Raw genomic sequence first — 27,909 nt, 5'->3', positions numbered from 1 at the left:
ATGGACATTGAAGGTGGAACTCGCACTGCGTGTCTTTGAAATAGTGGCATGGGATCTTTTAACATGTCCTGAGAGGAATTTAGATCTCAATTTAGTATTTCCACCACAGGAGGAGTAAAGAGCTATCCTTCACTTGTGCACTCAATTTCCAGACATGATCCCACAACCTTGGGATCAGTAAAAATTAGAATATGTGGTATTGGATCCACAGGATTGTTGGACTTTGTTTAAAGAAAATCTCAGCTCTGCATTAGAGAACAGTTAAACTACGATCCATTCTGTGTCAAGGCGGTGTGAAATAGTAGCCTCCAGAAAGCCTGGTACTGTTTGGCTGAGCTGTCAGAACAGGACCTTACTCCTAACCTCTTCCTGCCTTTAACCCCTTGATGTGATCTCAGTTGAAATCACTTCCACAGGGAAGTGGGGAATAACTTGGAGATTTAGGTTGATTCCTGAGCAGGAAGGGGAGGAGGCCATTCAGTCCTTTGTTCTTTGCTCAACCATTCAATCCAATTGGGCTGATCAGTGCCTCTATTTCATTGACCACCCCGAGCTCCACATAAACACCATCTAAGCAAAACAAAACTATTCATCTCAGTCAAGAAAGTGCTAATTAAAATCCATAACCTTTTAGAAGAAACATCCCTTGATGATTTGTGTGCAATGCTACTTTCATTTTCTTTGATCAATAGAGCAGCATGGTATATGTTTGCTGACTCAGGGAGATCCCTATATTGCCCGCTGATGTTTCATCCTGAGCTGATTCCTTGGAGTTTATCTTATTCATGGCAATTTGTCACTGGCACTCACTCTCAGGGTCAGGCTGAGGAGGTCACAAATCGGCCTCATCTGGAAGTGGCTATCTGATGTGAAGGTGCCGGTGTTGGCCTGGGGCGGACAAAAATTAGACAACACCAGGTTATAGGACACTCTTCCTACTGCCCCCTCGACCATGCTTGAGGACACCTCTTCCTACCGCCCCCTTGACAATGCTGAAGCCAAGCGCCAACTTGAGGACACCTCTTCCTACCGCCCCCTCGACCGTGAACCCACACCCCATCACCAAACCATTATCTCCCAGACCACACAGAACCTCATCACCTCAGGAGATCTCCCACCCACAGCTTCCAACCTCATAGTCCGGGAACCCCGCACTGCCCGGTTCTACATCCTTCCCAAGATCCACAAGCCTGACCGCCCTGGCCAACCCATTGTCTCAGCATGCTCCTGCCCCACTGAACTCATTTCTACCTACCTCGACACTGTCCTATTCCCCCCTAGTCCAGGAACTCCCAACATATGTTGTAGACACCACCCACACCCTCCATCTCCTCCAAGACTTCCGTTTCCCTGGCCCCCAACACCTCACCTTCACCATGGATATCCAATTCCTCTATACCTCCATCCGCCATGACCAGGGCCTCCAAGCCCTTCGTTTCTTCCTCTCCAGACGTCCCCAACAGTACCCTTCCACCGACACTCTCATTCGTTTGGCCGAACTAGTCCTCACCCTTAACAATTTCTCCTTCGAATCCTCCCACTTCCTCCAGACCAAAGGGGTAGCCGTGGGCACCCATATGGGCCCCAGCTATGCCTGTCTCTTTGTTGGCTACATAGAACAGTCCATCTTCCGTAATTACATCAGCACCACTCCCCACCTCTTCCTCCGCTACATTGATGACTGCATTGGGGCCACCTCGTGCTCCCGTGAGGAGGTTGAGCAATTCATTAACTTCACCAGCACATTCCACCCTGATATTAAATTTACCTGGACCATCTCTGACACCTCCATCCCCTTCCTGGACCTCTCCATCTCCATTAATGACGACCGACTTGATACTGACATTTTTTACAAACCTACCGACTCCCACAGCTACCTGGATTACACCTCTTCCCACCCTACCTCCTGCAAAAATGCCATCCCGTATTCCCAATTCCTCCACCTCTGCCGTATCTGCTCCCAGGAGGACCAGTTCCACCACAGAACACAACAGATGGTCTCCTTCTTTAGAGACTGCAATTTCCCTTCCCACATGGTTAAAGATGCCCTCCAACACCTCTCGTCCCACATCCCGTACCTCCGCCCTCAAACCACCCCTCCAACCATAACAAGGATAGAACGCCCCTGGTGCTCACCTTCCACCCTACCAACCTTCGCATAAACCAAATCATCTGCTGACATTTCCGCCACCTCCAAACGGACCCCATCACCAGGGATATATTTCCCGCCCCACTCCTTTTCACCTTCCGCAAAGACTGTTCCCTCCGTGACTACCTGGACAGGTCCACGCCCCCCTAAAACCCACCCTCCCATCCTGGCACCTTCCCCTGCCACCGCAGGAATTGCAAAACCTGCGCCCACACCTCCTCCCTCACCTCCATCCAAGGCCCTAAAGGAGCCTTCCACATCCATCAAAACTTTACCTGCACATCCACCAATATCATTTATTGTATCCGTTGCTCCCGATGTGGTCTCCTCTACATTGGGGAGACTGGATGCCTCATAGCAGAGTGCTTTAGGGAACATCTCCGGGACACCCGCACCAATCAACCACACTGCCTTGTGGCCCAACATTTCAACTCCCCCTCCCACTCTGCCGAGGACATGGAGGTCCTGGGCCTCCTTCACCGCCGCTCCCTCACCACCTGGAGGAAGAACGCCTCATCTTCCGCCTCAGAACACTTCAACCCCAGGACATCAATGTGGACTTCAACAGTTTCCTCATTTCCCCTTCCCCCAGCTCACCCCAGTTCCAAACTTCCAGCTCAGCACTGTCCCCATGACTTGTCCTACCTGCATATCTTCTTTTCCACCTATCCATTCCACTCTCCCCCCGACCTATCACCTTCATCCCCTCCCCCACCCACCTATTGTTCTCTATGCTACTTTCTCCCCACCCCCACCCTCCTCTAGCTTATCTCTCCACGCTTCAGGCACTCTGCCTGTATTCCTGATGAAGGGCTTTTGCCCAAAACGTCGATTTTACTGCTCCTCGGATGCTGCCTGAACTACTGTGCTTTTCAAGCACCTCTCTAATCTCGACCCAGGTTATAGTCCAACAGGCTACCCATTCTAAAAGATGAAAGACTTAACAGCAATCTAGGTTTGTTCAATATATTGTTTCAGTTGCATGACACTGTAATCTTTTGCTATAAATGTTGTGTCTTATGATCCTGCCCCACTAGTTACTTGATGAAGGAGCAGCACTCTGAAAGCTCATACTTCCAAATAAACCTGTTGGACTCTAACCTGTTGTTGTGTGATTTTTAACTTTATCTTAGCCACGACATTAACATTAGAATCCCTACATTGTGGCAGCAGGCCATTCAGCCCATTAGGTCCACACTGACTCTCCAAAGGACATCCCAGCCAGACCCACTACCCTACCCTACCCTATTCCTGAAGAAGGGCTTATGCCCGAAATGTCAATTCTCCTGTTCCCTGGATGCTGCCTGACGTGCTGCACTTTTCCAGCAACACATTTTCAGCCCCTACCCTACCCTACCCTACCCTACCCTACCCTACCCTACCCTACCCTACCCTACCCTACCCTACCCTACCCTACCCTACCCTACCCTACCCCTGTTACACTGCATTTCCCATGGCTAATCCACCTAACCTATACATCTCTGGTCACTATGGGGCAATTTAGCATGGCTGGTCTACCTAACTTGCACACCTTTGGACTGTGGGAGGAAACCAGAGCACCCAGAGGAAACCCACACAGACACGGGAGAATGTGCAAGCTCCAGAGTTGCCGAAGGGTGGAATTAAACCCAGGTCCATGGTGCTGTGAGGCAGCAATGTTAACCACGGAGCCATTACACTGCCCAGAATTATGCAGAACCCCATCCTAACATTTGGCCAATGGAGCTAACCAGCCAAGAACAGAAATCGCAGGGGGAACTCAGTGGGTCTGGCAACATCTCATAGAGTCATAGAGCCATAGAGATGTACACCACAGAAACAGACCCTTCGGTCCAACCTGTCCATGCCGACCAGATATCCCAACCCAATCTAGTCCCACCTGCCAGCATCCCGCCCATATCCCTCCAAATCCTTCCTATTCATATACCCATCCAAATGCCTTTTAAATGTTGCAATTGTACCAGCCTCCACCACATCCTCTGGCAGCTTATTCCATACACATACCACCCTATGCGTGAAAATGTTGCCCCTTAGGTCTGTTGAAAATCTTTCCCCTCTCACCCTAAACCTATGCTCTCTAGTTCTGGACTCCCCCACCCCAGGGAAAAGACCTTGTCCAATTACCCTATCCATGCCCCTCATAATTTTGTAAACCTCTATAAGGTCACCCCTCAGCCTCCAGCGTTCCAGGGAAAACATCCCCAGCCTGTTCAACCTCTCCCTATAGCTCAGATCCTCCAACCCTGGCAACATCCTTTTGTGATTCCTTTCAAGTTTCACAATATCTTTCCGATAGGAAGGAGACCAGAATTGCACGCAATATTCAAAAAGTGGCCTAACCAATGTCCTGTACAGCCATAACATGACCTCCCAACTCCTGTACTCAATGCACTGACCAATAAAGGAAAGCATACCAAATGCATCTGTGCAGAGAAAATAGAGTTTACCTTTCAATTTCAGTAAGCCTTCTTCAGAACTGGACTCAACATGTTAACTCTGTTTCTCTCTACACAGACACTGCCTGACCTGCTGAGTTTCTCTAGCAATTTCTGGTTTTCTTTGTTTGTGATCTCCACAGCTTTTAGTTTTGTTTGATGTAACCAGTCCCTCCCTTAAAGGCCTACCTCTCTCCTTTTAAAACTACTTCCCTCTGTTCTGGATTCCTCTACCAGGGAGGTGGTGCCATAATGATAACAGGGTCGCTGGACCTGACTAATGCTGCAGAGACATTGGGTTCAAATCCCAGTACGGTAGCTGGTGACATTGTAAATCGATTAATAAATCTGGAATTGAAAGCTAGTCTCACGAATAATGACCAGAGGTGCTATCAATCCTCATTAAAAAAGCAATCAGGTTCGCTGAAGTTCAAAGGGTCACTGGGAACTTCAGGCTTGCTTTCTCTCCACAGATACTGCCAGACCTGCTGAGTTTCTCTAGCGTTTGTTTTTAGATATCCAAGCTTTTGTTTCAGCTCTGTATCTGTGAGATGGCATCCCTTTAAACATTTTGAACAACTTTATGAAGATCGACCTTCTGTTAGAGGTGAGATCTTCTCCAAAACTAACCGGTTAAACCCTGGACCAAATCTGTGGAAGGGGGAAGTAAGTTTGGACAGAACCCCCTCTCCGCCCTTGCACGATTCCATCAGACTGAAAGCGCGATATGGCCAGGAAGCTGAGAATATAGCCTGGCTGCAAAACCAGGTGAAAGAAGGTAAGTTCCATCATTGGGTGGTGGGTGACATACTTGGTTTATCTGTGCTGGGTGTGACGGAGTGAGGGGGAGGGACGGGCAGCTGGAATTGTTAGCCATGAAATAAAGAATCAGATTTTATCGCCGAGACTCTCTCTGATCTTGAGTCAAAGTCTTCTGGCTCTGGGGCTGGAGAGGAATCACTCCAGGCGCCCTAAGGGAAGCAGCTGGATGGATTTGGAAAGGTTTCTGGATGCTGAGAGCTCCACTCCTGTGAGGAAGCCACCAGGGGATGTAAATAGCCCTGAACTGCCAGTTGTTCTCTCTCTCTCTCTCTCTCTAGTTGCAACAGAACAACGTGTCTCCCACCAGCGTCGCTGAAAGCGTCAGAGCCTCAGACAGAACACATTGAGTCCAGTGGCTGTCAGCTCCCAGTCTCTGCCCCGATTTGCCGAGCGATGCTGTGAGGCTTGGGGATGCGCTGCTGACGGTCTCCAGCGCGTTTCTGTCTCCTCAGGAACAGGTCTCCACTTCAGCCGGCTCCCGGGCGCTCCTGACCGAGGGGAGAGAACCGGGAGATGATGGACTAACGGGCTCCACTCTCTCTCTCTCACACACACACCCCTCCACACGCAATGGCCCCCGCGATCTTCAGGAGTCTCCTCGCACTTGTTCACATCGTCCAAGGTAAACGGCGCCTGCTTTTCCCCGGGGCTGACAGAGCCCCGGAGTTAGACCCGGAGTGAGTAAGGGGGTGGGGGGGGGGGGGGGGGTGCGGAGGTAGGATTCACAGCCAGTGTAGGGAGATGTAGGCACGGACCCTACAGAGATGGGCAGGAAGGAGTCATCCCCAGGTACAGAGAGTCAGCGGTGAACACATTATCAGATAAACAGATAGATCGAGTGAGCAGCTAGAGGGAAACAGGCAGTTACCGACCTGCAAGGCTTTTAACTCGTATATGGACAAGAGATTTATAGATACATAAGGGTCGACATCAAAACATTGATTACACACCATATAGATGGACAAGGGCTTTTATACTGTATTGATGCAAAATGATCTGAATTAATATATAGATAACGCTAATTTATATATAGATATATAGATTAACACTAATTTATATAGATAGATATATAGATTAACACTAATTTAACACCGTAGCAACGAATGTGTTTTAATACTCTATAGATGTACAGGGGGCTTAAACTACATATAGATTAGCATTGATTTCTCATCCTGTATATGGTCAAGTGCTTTAACGCTCTGTAGCTCTCCGAGGGGTTAAACAACGTATAGATTAGCATGAATTTCACACCCTATATATGGACGTACTTTAATCCTCTATCAATGTACAAGGGACTTAAACAACACATAGGTAAACCTTGATTTAACACTATATATGGGTGTGCTTTAACTCTCTAGAGATGTACGTGAGGCTTAAGCAATATATAGATTAGCTTTCATTTAACACCCTGTGTATGGACAAAGGCTTTAACACGTGATGGATGTACAAGGGGTTTAAACAGCAGATAGATTCGCAATGTTTGAACAGTGTAGTATCCTTCTGGTCAATCAAACCAGTGGGCAGGCTTCTATTTCAGAGAGTACTTTTTTGTTGGGGTTATTTGTAATGCAGCCCTCTGTAAGGTTGGACAGGAGGCGATTGAGGGAGACTGGAAATGCGAAGCAATGGGAATGTATCGGGAATGGGAGCGAGATGCACTGAATTGCTGTCGCTTCCTCAATGCGAGTGACGTGAAAGTTAATAAAATATATACGAATGGGTGTCTGTGGTCGAGTTTTGTTTCTGTTGTTTGGAATTGGTCGGGTCTGGTTGGAATCAGTGACTTGTTTCTCATTCCCACCTGAGCGATGATGGGAGGGGTAACTGACGGCTGCTTGCTTTCAGTTTTAGGGTTCGGTGTTGATCCAGCCCAGGAAATCGACGTTTTCTCTGCATTGCAACTGAGCGATTCAACCGAGGGCATCGTCCAGGTCCAAGGATTTCACAGTGGAAGCCGGGCATTCCTGTTCCAAGGTAACAACATAACGCTGACAGAGTCGCCACTGAAACCCAAAACCAACGCTGGAGGTTACACGCGTGGGCTTTGCTCTCGCCCTGAAGTACACGAATTCGAGAGAACGTGGGGTTAAAAAGCAAAATACTCTAATCTGAAATGGTAATAGAGACCGCTGGAGAAACTCAGCAGGTGTGGCAGCATCTGTGGAGGGAGAAACAGAGTTAATGTTTCAAACGCATGGATAAGAGTCATACCAGACTTGTAATTCTGCCAGACCTGCTCTGTGTGTGTATGTGTAAATACAGGGTTAATCCAGACAGTGAGAGTGGGACTGTGCTTGCATTGCGTTAAAATATTAAAACAAAAATAAATTGTGATTCCTTTATGCTTCCGAACGAAACACATCAATGATTTATCGAAACTTTCTTCCTTGCGCTAGAAATAGCCATTAAATTAACCCAAAGCCATAAAGCTGGTCACTGGCATTTTCTTTACTAAGAACAGAGACCAGCCTGGTCGAGCAGGTTCTCCAGATCTCGGGTTACTCAGCTCAGAAACAAAAAAATTGTACCCCTCGATGAGTTGGCAAATGCTGCTCGAGAATAGGAAAGAGAACAAATAAAAACAAAATCCCACAGAGAAAAACATTTCTGTTTGGACAGAATTGGACCGAATCATTTTTTGACAGGATCGTTTACATTGAACCCTGTTATCCTTCTCCACAAACAGCTGGAGTGACCCTAGATTCCTACCTCTGGAGATTTTTTTCTTTAGACTACAATGTGCGCCAGTTACTGTCGTCCGCTTGCCCGGGAATGACATTTCCTTTGTGTGGGGGCCGGTTTATTAAAGTTTCCCTGTAATGTTCGGAGGGTTACATCTTACATTTAAAAATAAATCCTCACGTGAGGTGGCAAGGTTATTTTCTTACTGCCCATCCCTAATTGCCCCAGAGGGCAGTTAAGCGTCACCCACGTGTAGACCAGACAGGTGAAGACGGCAGATTTCCTTCCCTGAAGAACATTAGTGAACCAGGTGGGGTTTTATGACAACAGACCTCATTGTCAAAATGCAGATTTCGTTTGAATTTCACCATCTGCTACGGTAGGGTTTGAACCTGTGTCTCACCATATCAACCTGAATGTGTTAATTATAATCTACTGACATTACCACCACCTCCCATGTAGTCAATGACATATTGGCCTAAAAACAAATAAAAGATGTCTAAGTAGAACAAAGAACAGACCCTTTGGCTCACCATGATTATACCGATCATGATCTCATTTTAAACTAATCCCATCTGCCTGCACATAGTCCATATCCTTCTATTCCCTGCCTGTTAATGTATCTTTTAGAAGTTGCTTTTACATCTGCTTGTACCACTTCCCTGAGCAGGTCATTCCAGGCACCCACCACCCTCTGAGTAAAACACTCGCCTCACACATCTCCTTTAAACCCCCCACCCCACTCACCATAAACCTATGTCGCCTAGTATTTAACATTTCCATCCTGGGAAAAATAAGACACCGGCTATCTGCCCAATCCATGCCTTTAATGATTTTATATACTTCTTTCAGTTCACCCCTCGGCCTTTGACAAAAACAATCCAAATTTGTCCAATCTCTCCAAATAGTTAATAACACTTCAATCCAGGCAACATCCTAGAAAATCTCTTTTGTACCACTCCACATCGTTTTGATTTGATTGATTATTGTCACATGTACTGAGATACAGTGAAAAGTACTGTTTTAATGTTAACCAGAGAAACCGTACCATGCGTAAGTACATCAAAGTAATAGAACAGAATGAAGAATATAGTGTTATAGCTACAGAGAAGTGCAGAGAAAGGCCAACTCGAACATAGGAGAGGTCCGTTCAAAAGTCTGATAACAGCAGGAAAAAGCTGTTCTTAAATCTGTTGGTACGTGTTTTCAAACTTCTGTATCTTCTGCCTGATTGAAGAGGGTGGAAGGGAGTATACCCAGGGTGGTGATTATGTTGGCTGCTTTCCCAAGGCAGCGAGGAGTGTAGATGGAGTTAATGGATGGAAGACTGGTTTTGTGATGGACTGGGCTGCATTCACAACTTTCTGTAATTTCCTCTGGTCTTGGGTACTGCAGTTGCAATAGCAAGCTGTGAAGCACCTGGATAGAATGCTTTCTATGGTGCATCGACAAAAATTGGTAAGGGCCAATGTGGACATGCTGAATTTCTTTAGCCTCTGAGGAAGTAGAGATGTTGGTGTGCTTTCTTAACTGTAGCGTTAATGTGGATGGACGAGGACATCCTTCCTATAGTGTGGTGATCAGGAATACACACAATACTCCAAATGCAACCTAACTCCACTGTGACTATAAAGTCACAGTGATTTTAAAATATCCAACTTAAAACCTTAGCATTCCTGATTGTATGTGCTTACTGTGCACAAGTTGGCTCCTGTGTTGCCTTCGTTAGAACAATGACTACACTGACTGGCTGCGATGTGATAGTTCTGAGATGTCATGGAGTTGTGAAAGTTGGAATACTAATATAAGTTTCTCCTTTGCTCAGCACAAGGCAGCATTAAGATTAACCTTTTTTAGATGTAGCTATCTAATCTCTATACTTTGGAAGAAAACAAAAATTGCTGGAGAAACTCAGCAGGTCTGGCAGATTCTGGGACAGAAAAACAGAATCAATGTTTTTGAGTCCGATGGCTCATCCTCGGAACTGGTTCAGAGTTCTGATGAAGTACAACTGGATCTCAAACGCTAACTCTGCTTTCTGTCCATGGATGGCACCAAGTCCTGCTGAGTTTCTGTAGTAACTTCTGTTTTTGTTTCAGATTTTCAGCATCCGCAGTTTACTCTATACACAGGAGACTTCAGCAACACTAAATACCACTTACAGCTATGCTTCCCTTCTCTAGTAAATAATGTTAACTGCTTTTACTAAGCAAAGTTTGATTAATAACAGTTGAGAGAAACACCTTGGAATGTATAACTTTAATTAAAGGTCCATATAAGTGTAAGTTTTTGCAGGTTATCAGAACTAAATCAAAATGGTGGACAAATGGTGCATTTTTGGCATAGGCATGTTCGCCATGACTTCATTACCAGAGAGTGATATTACTGACAAAACTAATGTTTATTTCACAACTTGAATTGCTCTTGATACAGTGTGGGAGTGTGGGGAGGCACTGTGTTTGAGTTCAGGTGGTAGTGATGGTTGGGAAAGTGGCAGTGGGCAGAGGCAGGAATAGGGAGACAGCTAAAGTAATGATTGCTTTTCCCACCAAAATTGGAGAAAGGATATTACAAACCATTTCAGCTTTAATGTTGCAGAATTTACAATAACATTCAACTTACTGCATGTTCTACTCAATATGATTGCTATGGTCTTGATACCTACAAAGCACACTCCATATTAGGCGTGCAGCTTGAGGGCAAACATTGGAAATTATCCAAAATACAATGGAAATAAACTCTTTCTCTCTCTACCATGTTCCAGTCTGAAATGCCATGATGTATTTACAATTCTTTTGATTCATTATAAGGCCCATAGCTTGAATCATTCTACAGCTTCCAGCCCCTTGGTGATAGGTCATTCGTGATAGGTGATCTTCCCTCATTCCAGTCCGCCAGTGATTTCTTCAGTCTTTAGTGCATCCCTCAACATGTAATCCAGGACTTTGGAATTTGTCAGTCTGAACCAAGGACAAATATTTGCACTGGAAGACCAGCAAACCATGAACAGACCAAAGAGCATCTTGCACGGAATTGACGCTCTTCCAGGTATTGTTGATGTTTGTTTTGCTGGGCACCCTTGGGAGCAGATAACCCTCGTCATGGAGTGCCTGTGATAAACCTCGACAAAAACCATTGCGTCTCTCTTCAAAATCTTCATTGCAAAGGCATATTCGACAAGGAGCTGAACAACAGTCTCTTACTCACTGCACCCTACTCAAGATCAGTATGTGTAGGGTGGTGATACTCTGAGCATACAGAATGGATTTGATAGAAAGGATAATTCTTACCACCAGGCACTGTATGTTTTGTTGCTTGTTTGTAAGTCCTGGCAATGAAACATTCTGCTGAATGTATTTGGCAAAAATCTCAATGCAAGAGCTGAAAAGAATAGGGGAGAGAGGACAGTCTTCGCTGATTCCAGATTGGATCAGAAAGTTTTGTGCTTCCCACTTGGTGATTGAAACTGCACCCCATTTGTGTAGAGCAGTTGCATCAAATTCTGGATGCCATCCACAAACTGCATTTTGGAGAGCACATCTGTCAATGAGGTGTGTAATATTCTGTTAAAGTCATTCTCCTGGTCCGGGCTGATGAGGCAAGTATCCACTCTCTTGTCTCCATATCTCTCAGAGACCTTCCTGCAAGGGTGAGTTGCCAAGCCTGCAGCAGACCTGACCCAATTAGACCCAATTGCCCTCGGCTGGAATGTTAGAGTTAACATGTGAGATGAACCACCAATTTTTAATTTCCTCCTTCTTCTCTTTGTGCGTGTAGATGAAGGTGAGGATGTTTTTCCTCATGGATTCACATATTCTCCTGAAGAGAAGCATTCCCTTGCAGCCTCTAGCTGGCTTTGGCCAAAAAATGTCACACAGAGATGAATGCAGCTAGGCCCAAGAGACAATGCTTCTGAGAGGTTTACTCTTCTTAAAGGACTTGAAGGCCTTAGTCAGCTCATCCTGAATTGGCAGTTCGTCAAGAATCGCACATAATGAGATCTGAGACCTTGGTGAAAGAGGTCACTCTCTCTGTGGGTTTCTCATTGGACAGTTTGGCTTAAGAATATTTCCTGATCCTCACACTCTCAGACTGTGATGACTTTATTCAGCCACTTCATCCTTCAGGCTGCTGATCACAGAGCTCTCTCTCTCTCTCTCTCGCTCTCTATCTCTCTCTCTCTCTCTCTCCATACCTTTCTGGGAGAAGGATGATGTTAACATTACTGCCACACAGCACCAGAGACCCAGGTTCGACCCCAGCCTCAGACGACTCTCTATGTGGAGTTTGCACATTCTCCCTGTGTCTGTGCGGGTTTCCTCTTGGAGTGAGCCTCTGATAGAAAGAAACTCACTTATGTTGTAAATAGGTATAGAAAATGGATTTTCATCTGGGTAAATCTTTGATTGGCAGGAAGACAGGTTTCATGTGCAATTAAGAGCTCCATGGGGTCTTGAAGCTGGAAGGCTAATCAGATGCTGTCTCACCCTGAGTGAGGCAGTTGTCTGGGGTATAACTAACAGAGATGACTCCTCAATATGAAGATGCCCTCTCAGCCACTTTTCAAACAAGTTAATTTAAGAAAAGCACACAGAAAAAAGTGACAAGGCCATTACTATGTGGATCTGGATCTGGGTCTGGGTCTGGGTTGGAGGAGTGGGAATTTGGAGGGCGATGGAGGTGGAAGCTGACACACAGGATAATTTTTGACTTTATCCAAGTAAACCTGTATGGAGAACTGGCACCCCCCCCCCGACCTGGCACCTTTTAGGGAGTTTGCACCCGCCCCCCACACTTCACAACCACCCCTGCGCTCCCCTTCCTCACCCCTTTGCATCAGAAAACAGGTAAGCAATCACAAAATCCAGTGACCTCCTTAATTCATCTTTAACAAGTCACCAAATACCCTCAACTGCTTGTCTGCCAGTCGGGGAAATGGGTGGTATTTCTGAGCATGGCAATCATGCTAGATGTTGGAAACAGTGCCCTGAAACTGACACGTTACTGCCAATACTGGAATTTCCAGACCTCCCCGCAAACTCTGCCTATGTCCTTGATCTCACTGGGGGCCACAGAATCAGTCCTGTACCTTTATTTCTAAAGCAATTGCCCCATATGCCTTCCTAAACCAGCTGCAAAGACTTGCATACATTCCCAGTCTTTGTTCCTGCATCACGTTTGAAATTGTGCCATGTTGTCGATATTGTCACTCCTTGTTCTTCCTCCCAAAATGAGTTACATCAGCTTTCTCCATGCTGTACCTTATCTCTCACGGTAAAAACAATGACTGCAGATGCTGGAAACCAGATTCTGGATTAGTGGTGCTGGAAGAGCACAGCAGTTCAGGCAGCATCTGAGGAGCAGCAGCAAAATCGACGTTTCGGGCAAAAGCCCTTCATCAGGAATAAAGGCAGTGAGCCTGAAGCGTGGAGAGATAAGCTAGAGGAGGGTGGCGGTGGGGAGAAAGTAGCATAGAGTACAATGGGTGAGTGGGGGAGGGGATGAAGGTGATAGGTCAGGAAGGAGAGGGTGGAGTGGATAGGTGGAAAAGGAGATAGGCAGGTAGGACAAGTCCGGACAAGTCATGGGGACAGTGCTGAGCTGGAAGTTTGGAACTAGGGTGAGGTGGGGGAAGGGGAAATGAGGAAACTGTTGAAGCCCACATTGATGCCCTGGGGTTGAAGTGTTCCGAGGTGAAAGATGAGGCGTTCTTCCTCCAGGCGTCTGGTGGTGAGGGAGCGGCGGTGAAGGAGGCCCAGGACCTCCATGTCCTCGGCAGAGTGAGAGGGGGAGTTGAAATGTTGGGTCACAAGGTGGTGTGGTTGATTGGTGCGGGTGTCCCGGAGATGTTCCCTAAAGTGCTCTGCCATGAGGCGTCCAGTCTCCCCAATGTAGAGGAGACTGCATCGGGAGCAACGGATACAATAAATGATATTAGTGGATGTGCAGGTAAAACTTTGATGGATGTGGAAGGCTCCTTTAGGGCCTTGGATGGAGGTGAGGGAGGAGGTGTGGGCATAAGTTTTACAGTTCCTGCGGTGGCAGGGGAAGGTGCCAGGATGGAAGGGTGGGTTTTAGGGGGGCGTGGACCTGACCAGGTAGTCACGGAGGAAACGGTCTTTGCGGAAGGTGGAAAGGGTTTGTTTCACCAGTCTGTCCCTGTTCTTCTGAATTTTTTATAACCTGCAATTTTTCTTACTATGTCCCTGTCTTTTGTATCATCTGCAAATTAGGCTTTCAGATACAACTCCAGATCATTATTATATATCAAAAGAAACATTTTCTTCCAGTCTAACAGACAATTGTTCACCATTACTTTCTATGTTCCCCCTGTTCCTTGATTTTTATATCCATGCAGTGACAGTCCTTTTAATCCCATGAGCTTCAATTGTGCTGAATGGTTGATTATCTGGCATCCTATGAAAAGCCCTTTGAAAGTCCGTACATTTATCATCTACATTACACTCATCAATCCTCTCCATTACTTCATCAAAGAACTCAATCAAGTTAGTCAAATATGATTTGCCTTTAAGGATCTGTGCTACTTTCGTTTATTAACTCATATTTTTCCACTGAATTAATTTTTCTAGACATTTCCCCACCCCGATGTCAAGCCATCTGGCCAGATTTATATCTCTCCCCTTTTTTGAACATGATATACATTTGCAAGACTTCAGTCCTTTAGCACAGCCCTCATAACTAAGAAAGATTATGGACTTAGCCACTGTAAATCCCATCATTTATTCCCTCAGTAGCTGGGGTCAGACTGGAATTTTTTTTCTACACTGAGCACTGCCCATCCTTTAAGTGCTTCTTTTTTGTCAATTTTTATTTTATTAATTTCTCTACTGCCTCTTCCTTTGCTACAATATCTGCAATAGCCTCTTTAGTGAAGATAAATACAGTGGTCATTTCATGCCTCATTCATGACATCAGCTTCCACATAAAGGTTCCCCTTACAAACTCTGCTGACTCCTTATCTATTTTACCAATTAGATGTTTATGAAATATTATAACTTTCCTTCAGTATTACCCACTAATTAATTCTCATACACTCCTTGCCCCCTTTTCAATTCTTTGTGCTTTTTGCCTTCAGCTTTGATGTTAAGTGGCTACAAACACAGTATTCATTATAAGCCTCTAATTTCTGTTACATGTTGACCTCGATCTCTTTACTCATTCATAGAGCTCTAACTTTGCAACTCCTTTCTTTCACCGTCAGGAATGTACCGGGTCTGAACCTGAACTCGATTGTCTTTGAAGATCTGTTGCTCATTTACTGATTTAGCACCCGACCTGACTATATTCCACCTTGGCCAGGGCTCTTTAACCCAGTGAAATTATCTCCCTTCTGGTTGAATATTTTCACATTTACTTTTTGCTTATTCTTTTCCATAATTACCTGAAATCTAATGATCCTGGGAACGCTGCTTCTCAAACATTCTCCCACCTGAACAAACTCCTGCCTCGCTTCATTCCCCAAAACTAGATCCAACTTTTTTCCTTTCCCTGTTTGGTTGGCAACAGGACGACCAAAGAAATTCTTATGCATTCCAAGAATTCCTCCTTTCCTTTGGCCTTTGCATCATTTTCTCAGACTTTATTAGGATAATGGAAGTCTCCCTTTATTGCTACTGCAAATGTTGTTGTATCTCATTGCAACTTCTCTGCAAAATTGCCTCCGCTAACTCCTTCTCATTATTTGGTAGCCTAAATTATAAACCAGCAGTGTAATAGCATCTTTATTGTTCCTTGTTCCTGATCAAATGGATTGTGCTTCTGATTTCTCAAGTAAACTATTCCTTTCAAATGTGTTGCAGTATCATCTTTGATGGACATTGCTATTCAGCACCTCGGTCCTGATTTTCTTTCCTTCCCTATTTTGTTGGGAGCCAATTTGCTCAGTTGGCTAGATGGATGGAACGTGGTTCACAATACAGCTAACAGCATTGGTATTTGATTCCTGTTCTGACTAAGGTCGACTTGGGACCTGCTGCCTTGCCCTGCTCCGAGGTTGTAAGGCATTAGGAAATGGCACACTAGGAAACCTCAGTGGACAATGAGCGAAGGACCTGAGTGAATGATCTTGCATTGATACGTCTTGGCCAGGGATAGCAAAGCTGAGATTTAGAGCTCTGTGCATTAAAAATGGGGATGGGAGTCTATGAGGGCAACTGACTCCGTGCCTCTGCTAATGATCCAGCTCCAAATAACTATGTACCAGCAAGCTTCTTGAACCTTGCTATTGAAGCTCCTACCCCCCCACTTCTCTCACTCCCCTGGACCCCTCAAAACCAGGAGAGGCTGGCAGCTCATGGATCCGAGAGATTACTGCTGGAGCCCTAGGCCTTAGGGGTTTCAATGGCAAGAATGGCAGATGAGATGGGATTTGTGGAGCGATAGGGGTACGTTACAAGGGCTGGGCTGGCATTCTGCAGGCACCTCCTTGTCCCTTTATCTTTGCTCCCTATCCCCCAGATTAGGGCAAATCTTTTAGCCCAGTTGGCCAGTTGAGCTGGTTTCCAGTTGGGAACCAGACAGCTTTCTCACTCGCCAGGGAGGCAGGCAGTTTTGCCGGAGATAAGTTGAGGAGGGTCCTAACTGTCCTTCTTGCCCAACATTCAATTATTGAGGAGCTGCAATGAGGGCGGATATCTCTCTGAGGGCAACTTGCCCTTTTGCCATCTTCCACACCACCTCCAGGGAGGAGAACATCATATGTTTACCCTTGTTCTTGTTTGAATGTAGTCTCAGTCTTTACTTTATATCATAACCTTATGTGATCACTTGAAGCTGTACCTCACTAACTTTATTTAAAGTGTTCCATGCATTTTCGCTTAATCTAAATCCGTCTTTGTCTAATCTCCATTTCCTCCATCTGAACCCTTGAGTTTCTGGGTCCATTCTTCATTTTCATGGTATTTGTCTCTCCTTTGTGCACTTCAAATCCTTTGTGCACCAAATACCTTCTGCTCAATGAATTAGCCTAATAACTTTGTGACATGCGTTTCAATCATATCCCATGGCACCACTTAACCTCTGTGTATACTCACCGGTCATTGTTGTAGTATAACCGGCCCATTTTGTACAGGTTGTTCCTTACCAGAATGGGCCCTATTGAGCCCTTCATTGCATTCTAAGACACACTATGGTGCAAAGTAGATGGTGAATTTGCATTCCAAAAGTAATTTATCCAAGATCATTTTCACTTGATGATGGGACAGCAAAGTATGACTCCGTAGCAGATCAGTCACCAATGATGAACCCTGCTTTATTTTCCTTCCCTCTGAAAATAAGAACACAAGGAACAGAAGCAGGAGTAGGCCATTCAGCCCCTCAGGCCTGCTCCACCATTAGGTACAATCATGGATGGTCTCATCTCTGCTTCAAATTCACTTTCCTGCCTGCTCTCCAAACCTGTTAATCCATTAACAGGGTGGAATAGTGCCTCAGTGGTTAGCACTGCTGCCTCACAGCACCAGAGACCCAGATTCGATTCCACCCTCAGTCGACTGTCTGTGTGGAATGTGCACATTCTCCCTGCATCTGTGTGGGTTCCCTCTGGGTGCTCCGATTTCTTCCCACAGTCCAAACATGTGCAGGTAAGGGGGTTTGGCCAAGCTAAATTGCCCCATAGTGTCCAGGAGTGTACAGGTTAGGTGGAGTAGCCATGGGGAATTCAGGATTGCAGGGATAGGGTTGGTGGAGGGGGGTGCTCTTCAGTAAGTCAGTGTGGACTTGATGGGCTGAATGGCCTGCTTTCACACTGTAGGGATTCAATTACTAATTAAAACTCCATCTATCGCCTCCTTAAATTGAAACAGTATCCCAGCATCCACCACATTCTGGGGTCTGGAATTCCACAGATCCACGATCCTTTGGGAGAGGTAATTTCTCCTCAGCTCCGTTTAGAATCTGTCACCCCTTATCCTAAAGCTATGATCTCTCAGATTGCCTCACATGAGGAAACATCCTTTCTATGTCTGCTTTGTCAATCCACTTTAGCATCTTTTATACCTCAGTTAGACCTCCCTTCAATTCTTCGAAGCACCAGAGAGTATTGGCCTAAACTGCTCAATGTCTCTTTGTAAGACATACCCCTCATCTCTGGAATGAGTGGCAATCTAAATTGATCAATTTGCATTCCCAAGGAAAAATGACAACTGACCCTGTTGTAGAAAGTGCTTTGAGAATTTTAAACCTTAATAAGACACTCCATGAACATATATGTAGTGTCTTTCTCTATGGAGGTCTTTGGCTGGTGCTAAAAGGTAAGGCAATAGTTCTGTTTTCAGGAACTTCAGGTTGACTGTTTAGAAACAGGATTTATTCAATTTCAAAATATGGTGTCCAGGGTGATTGGATTGCCATGACTTTGAAAATACTGGAATATCAGATCATATTATGTAAAAGGAAAATACTGCGGATGCTGGAAGTCTGAAACAGGATAAGAAGAAAACTCAGCATCCATAGAGACAGAAATAGAGGTAACGTTGCAAGTTCAGCATGGCCTTTCTTTGGAACTGTTGATTACATGCCTCTAATGGACCCCGTGACATTTTGCAATCAAAAATTTAAAATTGTAGGGCTATGAAGAAAGATGTTGTGAAACTTGAAAGGGATCAGAAAAGATTTACAAAGATGTTGCCAGGGTTGGAGGTTTGAGCTATAGGGAGAGGCTGAATAGGTTGGGGCTATTTTCACTGGAGCATCGGAGGCTGGGGGGGGGACCTTATAGAAGTTTATGAAATCATGAGGGGCATGGACAGGGTGAATAGTCAATGTCTTTTCTCCAGGATAGGGGAGTCCAAAACTAGAGGACATAGGTTTAGGGTGAGAGGGGAAAGATTTAAAAGGAAACTAAGGGGCGAGTGTGGTACGTGTATGGAATGAGGAAGTGGTGGAGGGTGGTACAATTACAACATTTAAAAGGCATCTGGATGGGTACATGAATAGGAAGGGTTTAGAGGGACGTGGGGCAAATTGGACCCGATTAATTTAGGATATCTGGTCAGCATAGACGAGTTGAACCGAAGGGTCCGTTTCCGTACTGTACATCTCTCTATAACTAGGTAAAATATGGGGGCTGTTTGGATTAGCACTTCAAAATGCTGTCACAGAAACAATGGGCAGAATGGCTTCATTTCTGTGCTGAATTATTCAATCAATATATAATGATGGGCATGTGATCCTCCCTGAGTTATTTTCCCATATTTGTGGCATCCACACAATTGTACAGCTGAAGATGTATGAAGGAGGGAAATGTTTTTCCTGTATTTTTATTGAAATGCTATGAATCATTTTGGTTGCTTTTTTGTTGTTTATCAACATTACACCAAACCTACAGCAGCACAAAGGGTTATCATCTCCTGCGCTGGTACACTTCTGTCCTTACATTTGAGAAATGAACAAGAGAGTTGTTAAAAACAGACTATGACTAGGATGGACCTTGTGTTTAACAATGGATATATGAGCTTAAAAGACAGGACATGGAAATGAAAATGAGGCATGAATAAATGATTCTTTCTCTAAATGATGTCCCACTTCACAACTTGATACTAACAATAAAGGATGGCCGAGGTCAAATATACAAAATATAAAGTGGAAAGCAAAGGAGAGTGAAAACAGACATTGGATGCATTTTATGTGAAATTACTTACTTTGCATCATGATCAGTCACAGACATAAATCCCAAAGGACTGTCTTTTTTAGGGGATGTGTATTTTGCACATGAATTACAGTGAGCAAAGGAAGAGATTGGATGAGCTGAAATAAAAAAGGAAATGGACAAAGAAACATAAAGAGACCTGTGAAATTTTGCTTAGTCTGAAAGAAAACAGAGAGGGAGATGTGAACTGCACTTTACCAACATGGACAACTTTGCCTGAGCAATAGATAGCAAAGAATAGAAATTGAGAGCAGGTGACAGGAGACAGGCAAGAATTCCATGAAGAAAGAACAAAGGAAAATGGGTGTGGATCGACCGCATTAATATTTATAAATGGCAACACAATATTGTTTGAATTTTATTATTCATGTTACCATCAGGCAACAGGCAAATCACAGCTACTGAGGTAATTGGATTTTGAAGGTATTCCACCCTAGCTCAGTTCAAAGCATGTTATAAAGAATTCTGAAAGCTGATTAAGGTTAATTAAGATATGGTGAAGCTGCCAGGATAGGGAGGGTGCAATGAAATTAAGCTGAGAGAACCTCGCCTCCAAAGAAGCTAATGTATTTAAATCCGTTGTCAATTACAAATGTTTTCGTGAACTCGTGTGAAATTCCTTTGTTGCGGTGGAGGACAGAGAAACGGCAATAGACATAGCTCAGCTCAATTCAACAAGATTGAAGGATTACTAAATGATAATACATGAATATTCACTTGCTGGAAAAGTAGCCAAGTGGGTTTTGAGTCAAAATAATTATGGCAATTTTGGACAGTGCAATTTTTTAGTGAAAAGGAAAACACAGTGAATTTTACAAGGACGCAGAGTATTAATCCTATGATATTTTCATTGTCAGTAAAGGTACATTTTAAGGTAGAAATACATTTTTGCAATTTTAGCTTCTGTTGTCACATGAAGATATATTTTCTGTTGTAATTTAAAGCATTTTGTTACCCGTGGTGTGACATGTCTAAGGTTACAAGTGATAGATAAGTTTACAACTTCACAGCTAGCAACCAGCCACAATAGGTTAGAAGTATCTATGCAAATGAACGCAGTATCCTTAAACACCGAGGAATTAAGACTGAGGAAGATCTCTTGCTGTACTGCCAGGGCCATCAAGTCACATTTAGCCAAGGCATAGGGATCACAGCTGTGTGTCTCTGCTCAGGGTTTTCAAGGAAGACTTAGTTATTGTAGCTGTCATTGTGCCTGACCCTGAGAGAGCTCACAGGCCAGTGTGAGAGGTAGGTTTGATTAGCTGGCAATTGAGCTTATATGAAATTAGATTTGGATGTAAATGAAACATAGAGCTTTGCCTGTTTTTAAAACCACAGAGTGGTAGGGAGCTGGAAGGGGTTCTCCTTATATAAAAGAGCGCATTGATTCAGCCAGACTCTTCAATAGGCTGAAAATACAAGACATAAATCATGTTTGGCCACTCCCACATTTCAGACTGCTAGCTCAGCTATAAGCTTGGCACAGATTTGCGAGCAGATTGCTTGCTGTGGACATTCAATTGGGAATTGGTTTTTGTTTTGTTATTGGGAAGAAGAGGAGGACCTTAAAAGAGGCATGCAAGAAGTATTGTTTCCAATAAAATGAATGAACCCTCAGATTAATTAATTGGTTAAAATGGGACTCATTTTTGAGCCTTCTGGAGTATTATCTAAAAGGAAAAAAAATTAAAAATAAGTCTTGAGTCGTCGCTTTGAGCGATGGGATTTTATTGGTCTTGATTTTTAAAGCATTTCCTGGTTGAAATCCCTCGATGTTCAATGTCTCATTGTGTAGTATATAACACATTCGCAATGGCTGAAGATGAACACTTTGATGTGATTGCTTCTGAACTGCTTCATCATTTATTGATGATTCTATTAAAGTTCCTCATGTGTTTGAATCATCTGAAGGGCTTGCACTGGCGTTTCAAAGGAATGAAATCCTATCTGCTCAGTGAAAATGGTCAGTTGACTGTTACGACTTCAGATCTTCGAAGTAAAAATCTGCCTGAGGAAGGTTATGAGCCTCGTCCCAGTTTTGCCCCTATGGTTGGAAGAACTACAGCAGGTTGCAGCAGGAAGATTGATATAAATTTGTCCTTAGTCCTTATCAGTGTACCTGCAGTGGGATGGTCTTAATTCTCTGCGGCAAACTGTCTTGCCACCCATTATCCCTCAACTAAGTCCTGGGAGTATGGCTGTAATAACTAGAGATGGGACCATAATTGCATTGTCTTTGTGGGGGGCTGACTCCTGATTATTAGGGTCCCACAGGACGGTGCTTTTGACAAAAAAGAATCAAACATTTGTTTTTAGTTGGTGGTTGTAGAGGCTGAAGAATTCTGAGTGCTCATGTCTGCTCTGGTCAAGAAGCGACCAGTTTGTCTTGGTGCATAGTTTAGACCTCAATTTTACTCATTAAAAAAGCTTAATGCCTCATTGGTAAGTTTGTCACAGCTATTGTTAACTCCGCTCCCAATTTCCATTCATGGTCCGAGTTCAAATCAGCTCTATCAAATTTGTTAACATTCTGCTCCTCTCAATTCCACATTATTTGATTTTAATTATTTGTTAACCTCCATGTCCTTTGAAGAACGTTGTTTCAGGTAATTTGTCCCTTTTCTTAACCTTATGGTCTTTGTGTAATTCAATTTTCCTCCTGCCCTTTTATTATTTGTTTCTTCTTGGAGCGCACATCACCGATTTTATCTGTTACAGAGCTAATGTTTCACCAAGGCGATGTCCTTGATTTGTAAGTCTTAGCTGTGGGAGTTTGGATTAAGTGACAAAAATTTGGCATTCGGAAGATATCTTCTTTCAGAGAATCATTGCAGTTATAGGCAGTTAATTTGAACAGTCTGTTGACAAAGAATTGGACATCATTGTTGCATTAAATATCAAGCATGGGTAAGACTTAAAACAGAATGCTCCAGTGACAAAACAACATTTTTGAGACATTAATTGTCAGAACTGATAGACAAGTAAAAATATTTTAAGCAACTTTTCAAGGTTAATAAATCCCCCTCTCAACCCTGAATCCGCTGTCTTCTTGCCTGCAAGGTTATTGAAATGACTTCATTCTGTCTGGTGTTTCTGTACTATATTAGACAGCAGAGGTCAGTTGTGCATAGCTTTCTAAATGACCTTTAATCAATAAGGTCAAACCACAACTAGGTTGCTGCTTGACCTTGTTAAACGGAAGCCATAGTTCTGTGAAACTTAACAATTCCACTTGTGACTTAACGAATCCATGATGAATGGGAATTCAAAGATATGTAAGAAAGCTTTTGTAAGGAAATCAATCTACAGGGAAATATATCCCGTGTTTGGTGATGTGTTAATAGCAGAGAACTTTAACGTGAAAACGTTGAGTATTCATGCAATGATTGTGGACAATATAATTTCTATGCTCAAATATGTTAATTTCGTTTTGCAAATAATGAATGTCCTTTCATAAAGTTAACAATGAATCATTGGAGCCATTGCGCCTAGTTTTCTCTTTCACCATATATTCAGTAATCTGGTATACCTGCTAGAGAACCCACTCAAAAATCCATGGAAATTAATATTGAGTGGGTTTGTAACAGGGAGGCAGTGTATCCCCATTAGATCACCCACCAAGTGGTAGAAATAATGAATTATTTTCTCTTATCTTCACGAAGTTGGTCCACCACACACCATTTTCTTCTTCATTATCTACTTCTCTCCCTCTCTTCCTTTATTTCTTTTCCTAAAAAGGTTATACTTGTCCTGTATTTTCCCTCTCTCTCTTTTCTTATCATTTCTCCTGGTCTGTCACATGGCCTTGATATTGCTCAGGAGTTGAGCGGGTTGAATGAGAGCCCATCAGTAAGAGGTGGATGTGCCAAAGCTGGGGGTGTTGTTAATAGTGAGGCCCTATTTACATAGACGACCACTGAGCCATACACTGAAAGCAACCAGATTGACAGCCTGGGCTCCACTGTATGACTCCATAACTGCTATCAATTTTCATAAATATCCATCTAGTTCATTAATGTCCTTTCGGGAAAGAAATCTTCCATCTTTACCTGTTCTGGTTTACATGTGACTCCAGACCCACAGCAATGTGATTGACACTTAACTGTCCACTGGGTAATTAGGGATGGGCAATAAATGATTGGCCAAGTGACGCTCATGTCCAAAGGAAAAAACATCATTAATATTCATTGCAAACCCACCCACTTGCACAGTGACCGTGACTACACTTTCTCACACCCTGCTTCCTGGAAGGACTCCATTGCATTCTCCCAGTTTCTCGACATGCCACGGGCCCTTAACTGTTTTCAGCCCATTTCTTGCACTTCTGCCCTCACATCTTACCCACCCTACCAGAATCACGGTGGGGTTCCTCTGGTTTCAATTTCCACCCCATCAGTCTCCGTATTCAGAACGTCATAGAGTGATGGGGAAGCTCCCCCCTCCACCCCCTTGAAAGTCCTAGAAACACAGGAAAATTCAGACCAATCAGCGAACATAAGGACATGCTGGGGAGCTGCTCCTCCAATTGCAGACTGGTTCTTTCCTATGCTTGCTGCTGATAGGCTCACTCATGGTCCTATCAGCAACAAATGCAGGAGGGAAATCTGTGAATGGAGATACAACGGGCAATTGGACAAGTAAGTGATAGCATTCAGATAGTCACCTGGATCCCTTTAACTGAGATTGAGGTCAAGAGGCTTTTGTAGAGGCTGGGATCAGAGATGCCTTTTGTTGAGGTCAGAACCAGGAGTGTAGATGGGGGCCTTTAGGTGAGGCTAGGATTGGTCCTAGAGCTCTGTTTGCCAGGTCCTGGGTGAGTCAGCTTTCTGGGGTGGGTAGCTGTGGAAGGAGGGGGCGAGATGCCTGCAAGACTAATGCAGGGGAAGAAACTATCTGTGAGATACATGTGGGTGGAATATGGCTTTTTGCATGTAGAAAGGTGTGCCAATTATTCAGAAAGAATGGGTTGGGAGTGGAATAAGAAAGCTGCAAGAGGATTATTGGGGTGAAGGGATCTGCAAGGAAGGGTTGAGAGAGACAATGCAATGGAAAGGGACAACTTAAACCTGTCAGCTGTGATGATGCTGTGGCTTTAAAAGGTTATTTTATCCTGGTTTTTTTGAAGAAAGTTTGTAAAGCAGAGGCACAGAGCAGTCTATTAAAGGCACTAGAGTAAGGCCTTGGGATTGATTTTTAGAAGTTGAAACAGCAGAAGTGGCTTGGATGGGTGTGGCCAGCTCTCTCACACTAGGATTTTGAGGGTTTTTTTTGGCTTTTAGGTTTAGGGCTCTGAGCTGTTGTGGGCCTGAAGAAGCGGAAGCTATCTTTTCCTCTCTCGTTTACAACCAAAAGTTGGGGGTTCGCTTCCTAGGCTGCTGGATTCCATTTGAGACAAAATATTCCAGAATAACGTGGGTGAATTTGCAGCATGGGTTGGTATCTGGAATTTTGATGCTGTTGGACATTTCAGAGACATGGATAGAGCAGGGACAGGATTGGTTGTTGCGGGTTCTTGGATTTAGATGTTTCAGTAAGAACAGAGAAAATGGTAAGGAGGGTGGGGGGGTGGCATTGTTAGTCAGTACTACGGCTGCAGAAAGGATGCTTGAGGACTCATCAACTGAGGTAGCATGGGCTGAGGTTAGAAACAGAAAAGGAGAGGTCACCCTGTGGGTGAGTTTTCTATAGGCCTCCGAATAGTTTACAAGAGATTAGATTAGATTAGATTACAGTGTGGAAACAGGCCCTTCGGCCCAACAAGTCCACACCGACCCGCCGAAGCAAACCCATCCAAACCCCTACATTTACCCCTTACCTAACACTACGGGCAATTTAGTATGGCCAACTCACCTGAACCTGCACATCTTTTGGATGGTGGGAGGAAACCGGAGCACCCGGAGGAAACCCACGCAGACACGGGGAGAATGTGCAAACTCCACACAGTCAGTCGCCTGAGGTGGGAATTGAACCCGGGTCTCTGGTGCTGTGAGGCAGCAGTGCTAACCACTGTGCCACCGTGCCGCCCACTAGTTCCAGAGGTATAAATGAAAGGATAGCAAAGATGATTCTCGATAGGAGCGAGAGCGACAGGGTAGTTGTAATGGGGGATTTTTACTTTCCAAATATTGACTGGAAATACTATAGTTTAAGCACTTTAGATGGGTCAGGTTTTGTACAATGTGTGCAGGAGGGTTTCCTGACAAAGTATGTAGACAGGCCAACAAGGGCGAGGACACCTTAGATTTGGTACTGGGTAATGAACTCAGCCAGGTGTTAGATTTGGAGGTAGGTGAGCACTTTGGAGATAGTGACCACAATTTGGTTATGTTTACATTAGCAATAGAAAGGGATTGGTAAATACTGCAGGGCAAGAGTTGTAGCTGGGGGAAAGGCAATTATGATGCGATTAGGCAAGATTTAGGATGCATAGGATGGGGAAGGATACTGCAGGGGATGGACACAATTAAAATGTGGAGCTTATTCAAGGAACGGCTACTGCATGTCCTTGACAAGTATGTACCTGTCAGACAAGGAGGAAGTTGTTAAACGAGGGAGGCGTGGTTTACTAAAGAAGTTGAATCTCTTGTCAAGAGGAAGAAGATCTTAGGATGAGACGTGAAAGCTCAGTTAGGGCGCTTGAGAGTTACAAGTTAGCCAGAAAAGACTTAAAGAGAGAATTAAGAAGAGCCAGGAGGAGACATGAGAAGTTGGTGGCAGATAGGATCAAGGAAAACCCCAAGGCCTTCTATAGGTATAATAGGGATAAAAGAATGATGAGAGTAAGATTAGGGCCAATCAAGGATAGTCGTGGGAAGTTGTGCATGGAGTCAGAGAAGATATTCACACTGGAAAAAGACAATGCTGTCGAGGAGAATACTGAGATACTAGTCACTAGACTAGATGGGATTGAGGTTCATAAGGAGGAGGTGTTAGCAACTCTGGAAAGCATGAAAATAGATAAATCCCCTGGGCCAGATGGGATTTATCCTAGGATTGTCTGGGAAGTCAGGGACGAGATTGCCAAGGCTTTGGCTTTGATCGTTAGTCATCATTGTTGACAGGAATAGTACCAGAAGACTGGAGGATACCAAATGTTGTTCCGTCATTCAAGAAGAGGAGTAGAGACAGCCTTAGTAATTATAGATCAGTGAGCCTTACTTCGGTTGTGGGTAAGATGTTGGAAAAGGTTATAAGAAATTGGATTTATAATTATCTAGAGAGGAACAAGTTGATGAGGGATAGTCAACACGGTTTTGTGAAGGGTAGGTTGTACCTCACAAACCTAATTGAGTTCTTTTGAGATGGTGACCAAACAGGCAGAAAAGGTAAAGCGATTGATGTGGTGTATATGGATTTCAGTAAGCCGTTTGATAAGGTTCCCCACAGCAGGCTATTGCAGAAAATATGGAGGCATCGTATTAAGTGATTTTGCAGTTTGGATCAGAAATTGTCCAGCTGAAAGAAGACAGAGGGTGGTGGTTGACGGGAAATGTTCATCTTGGAGTTCAGTTACTAGTAGAGTACCACAAGGATCTGTTTTGGGGCCACTACTGTTTGTCATTTTTATAAACGACCTGGTTGAGGGCATAAAAGGATGGGTTAGTAAATTTGCAGATGACACTAAGGTCGGTGGAGTTGTGGATGGTGCCGAAGGATGCTATGGGTTACAGAAGGACATAGATAAGCTGCAGAACTGGGCTGAGAGGTGACAAATAGAATTTAATATGGAACAGAGTGAGGTGATTCACTTTGGAAGGAGCAACAGGAATAAAATGTATTGGGCTAATCGTAAGATTCTTGGTAACGTAGATGAGCAGAGAGATCTTGGTGTCCCTGTACATAGATCCCTGAAAGTTTCCACCCAGGATCATAGGACTGCTAAGAAAGCCTACAGTGTGATAGCTTTTATTGGAAGAGGGACTGAGTTTCAGAACCATGAGGTCATGCTGTAGCTGTACAAAACTGTGGTGCAGCTGCACTTGCAGTATTGCGCATAGTTCTGGTCACTGCATTATAGGAAGGATGTGGAAGCTTTGGAAAGGATTCAGAGGAGATTTACCAGGATGTTGCCTGGTACGGACAGAAGGTCTTACAAGGAAAGGCTGAGGGACTTGAGAGAAGGAGGTTGAGAGGTGACTTAATTGAGACATATA

The 27,909-nt window shown here is 44.2% G+C and overlaps 1 protein-coding gene across 1 annotated transcript in view; it reads left to right on the top strand.

The window, feature by feature from the left end:
• Window positions 1-5,557: 5,557 nt before the first annotated feature.
• LOC122559324 (protein kinase C-binding protein NELL2-like) overlaps window positions 5,558-27,909 on the top strand; it is a 360,484-nt gene continuing 338,132 nt past the window's right edge. The window contains exons 1-2 of the mRNA XM_087997004.1: window positions 5,558-6,028; window positions 7,252-7,380. Of these exons, the coding sequence (XP_087853130.1) occupies window positions 5,977-6,028; window positions 7,252-7,380 (181 nt within the window). The 5' untranslated portion in view covers window positions 5,558-5,976. The remainder of the gene's footprint in view (window positions 6,029-7,251; window positions 7,381-27,909) is intronic.

The sequence above is a fragment of the Chiloscyllium plagiosum genome, unplaced genomic scaffold (assembly GCF_037043375.1).
Source record: "Chiloscyllium plagiosum isolate Xiang-an unplaced genomic scaffold, Cpla_swu_hap1 HiC_scaffold_19, whole genome shotgun sequence".
NCBI classification, from domain to species: domain Eukaryota; kingdom Metazoa; phylum Chordata; class Chondrichthyes; order Orectolobiformes; family Hemiscylliidae; genus Chiloscyllium; species Chiloscyllium plagiosum.
Note: the sequence above shows the minus strand (reverse complement) of the source record. Positions and strands in the feature narration are given on the sequence as shown.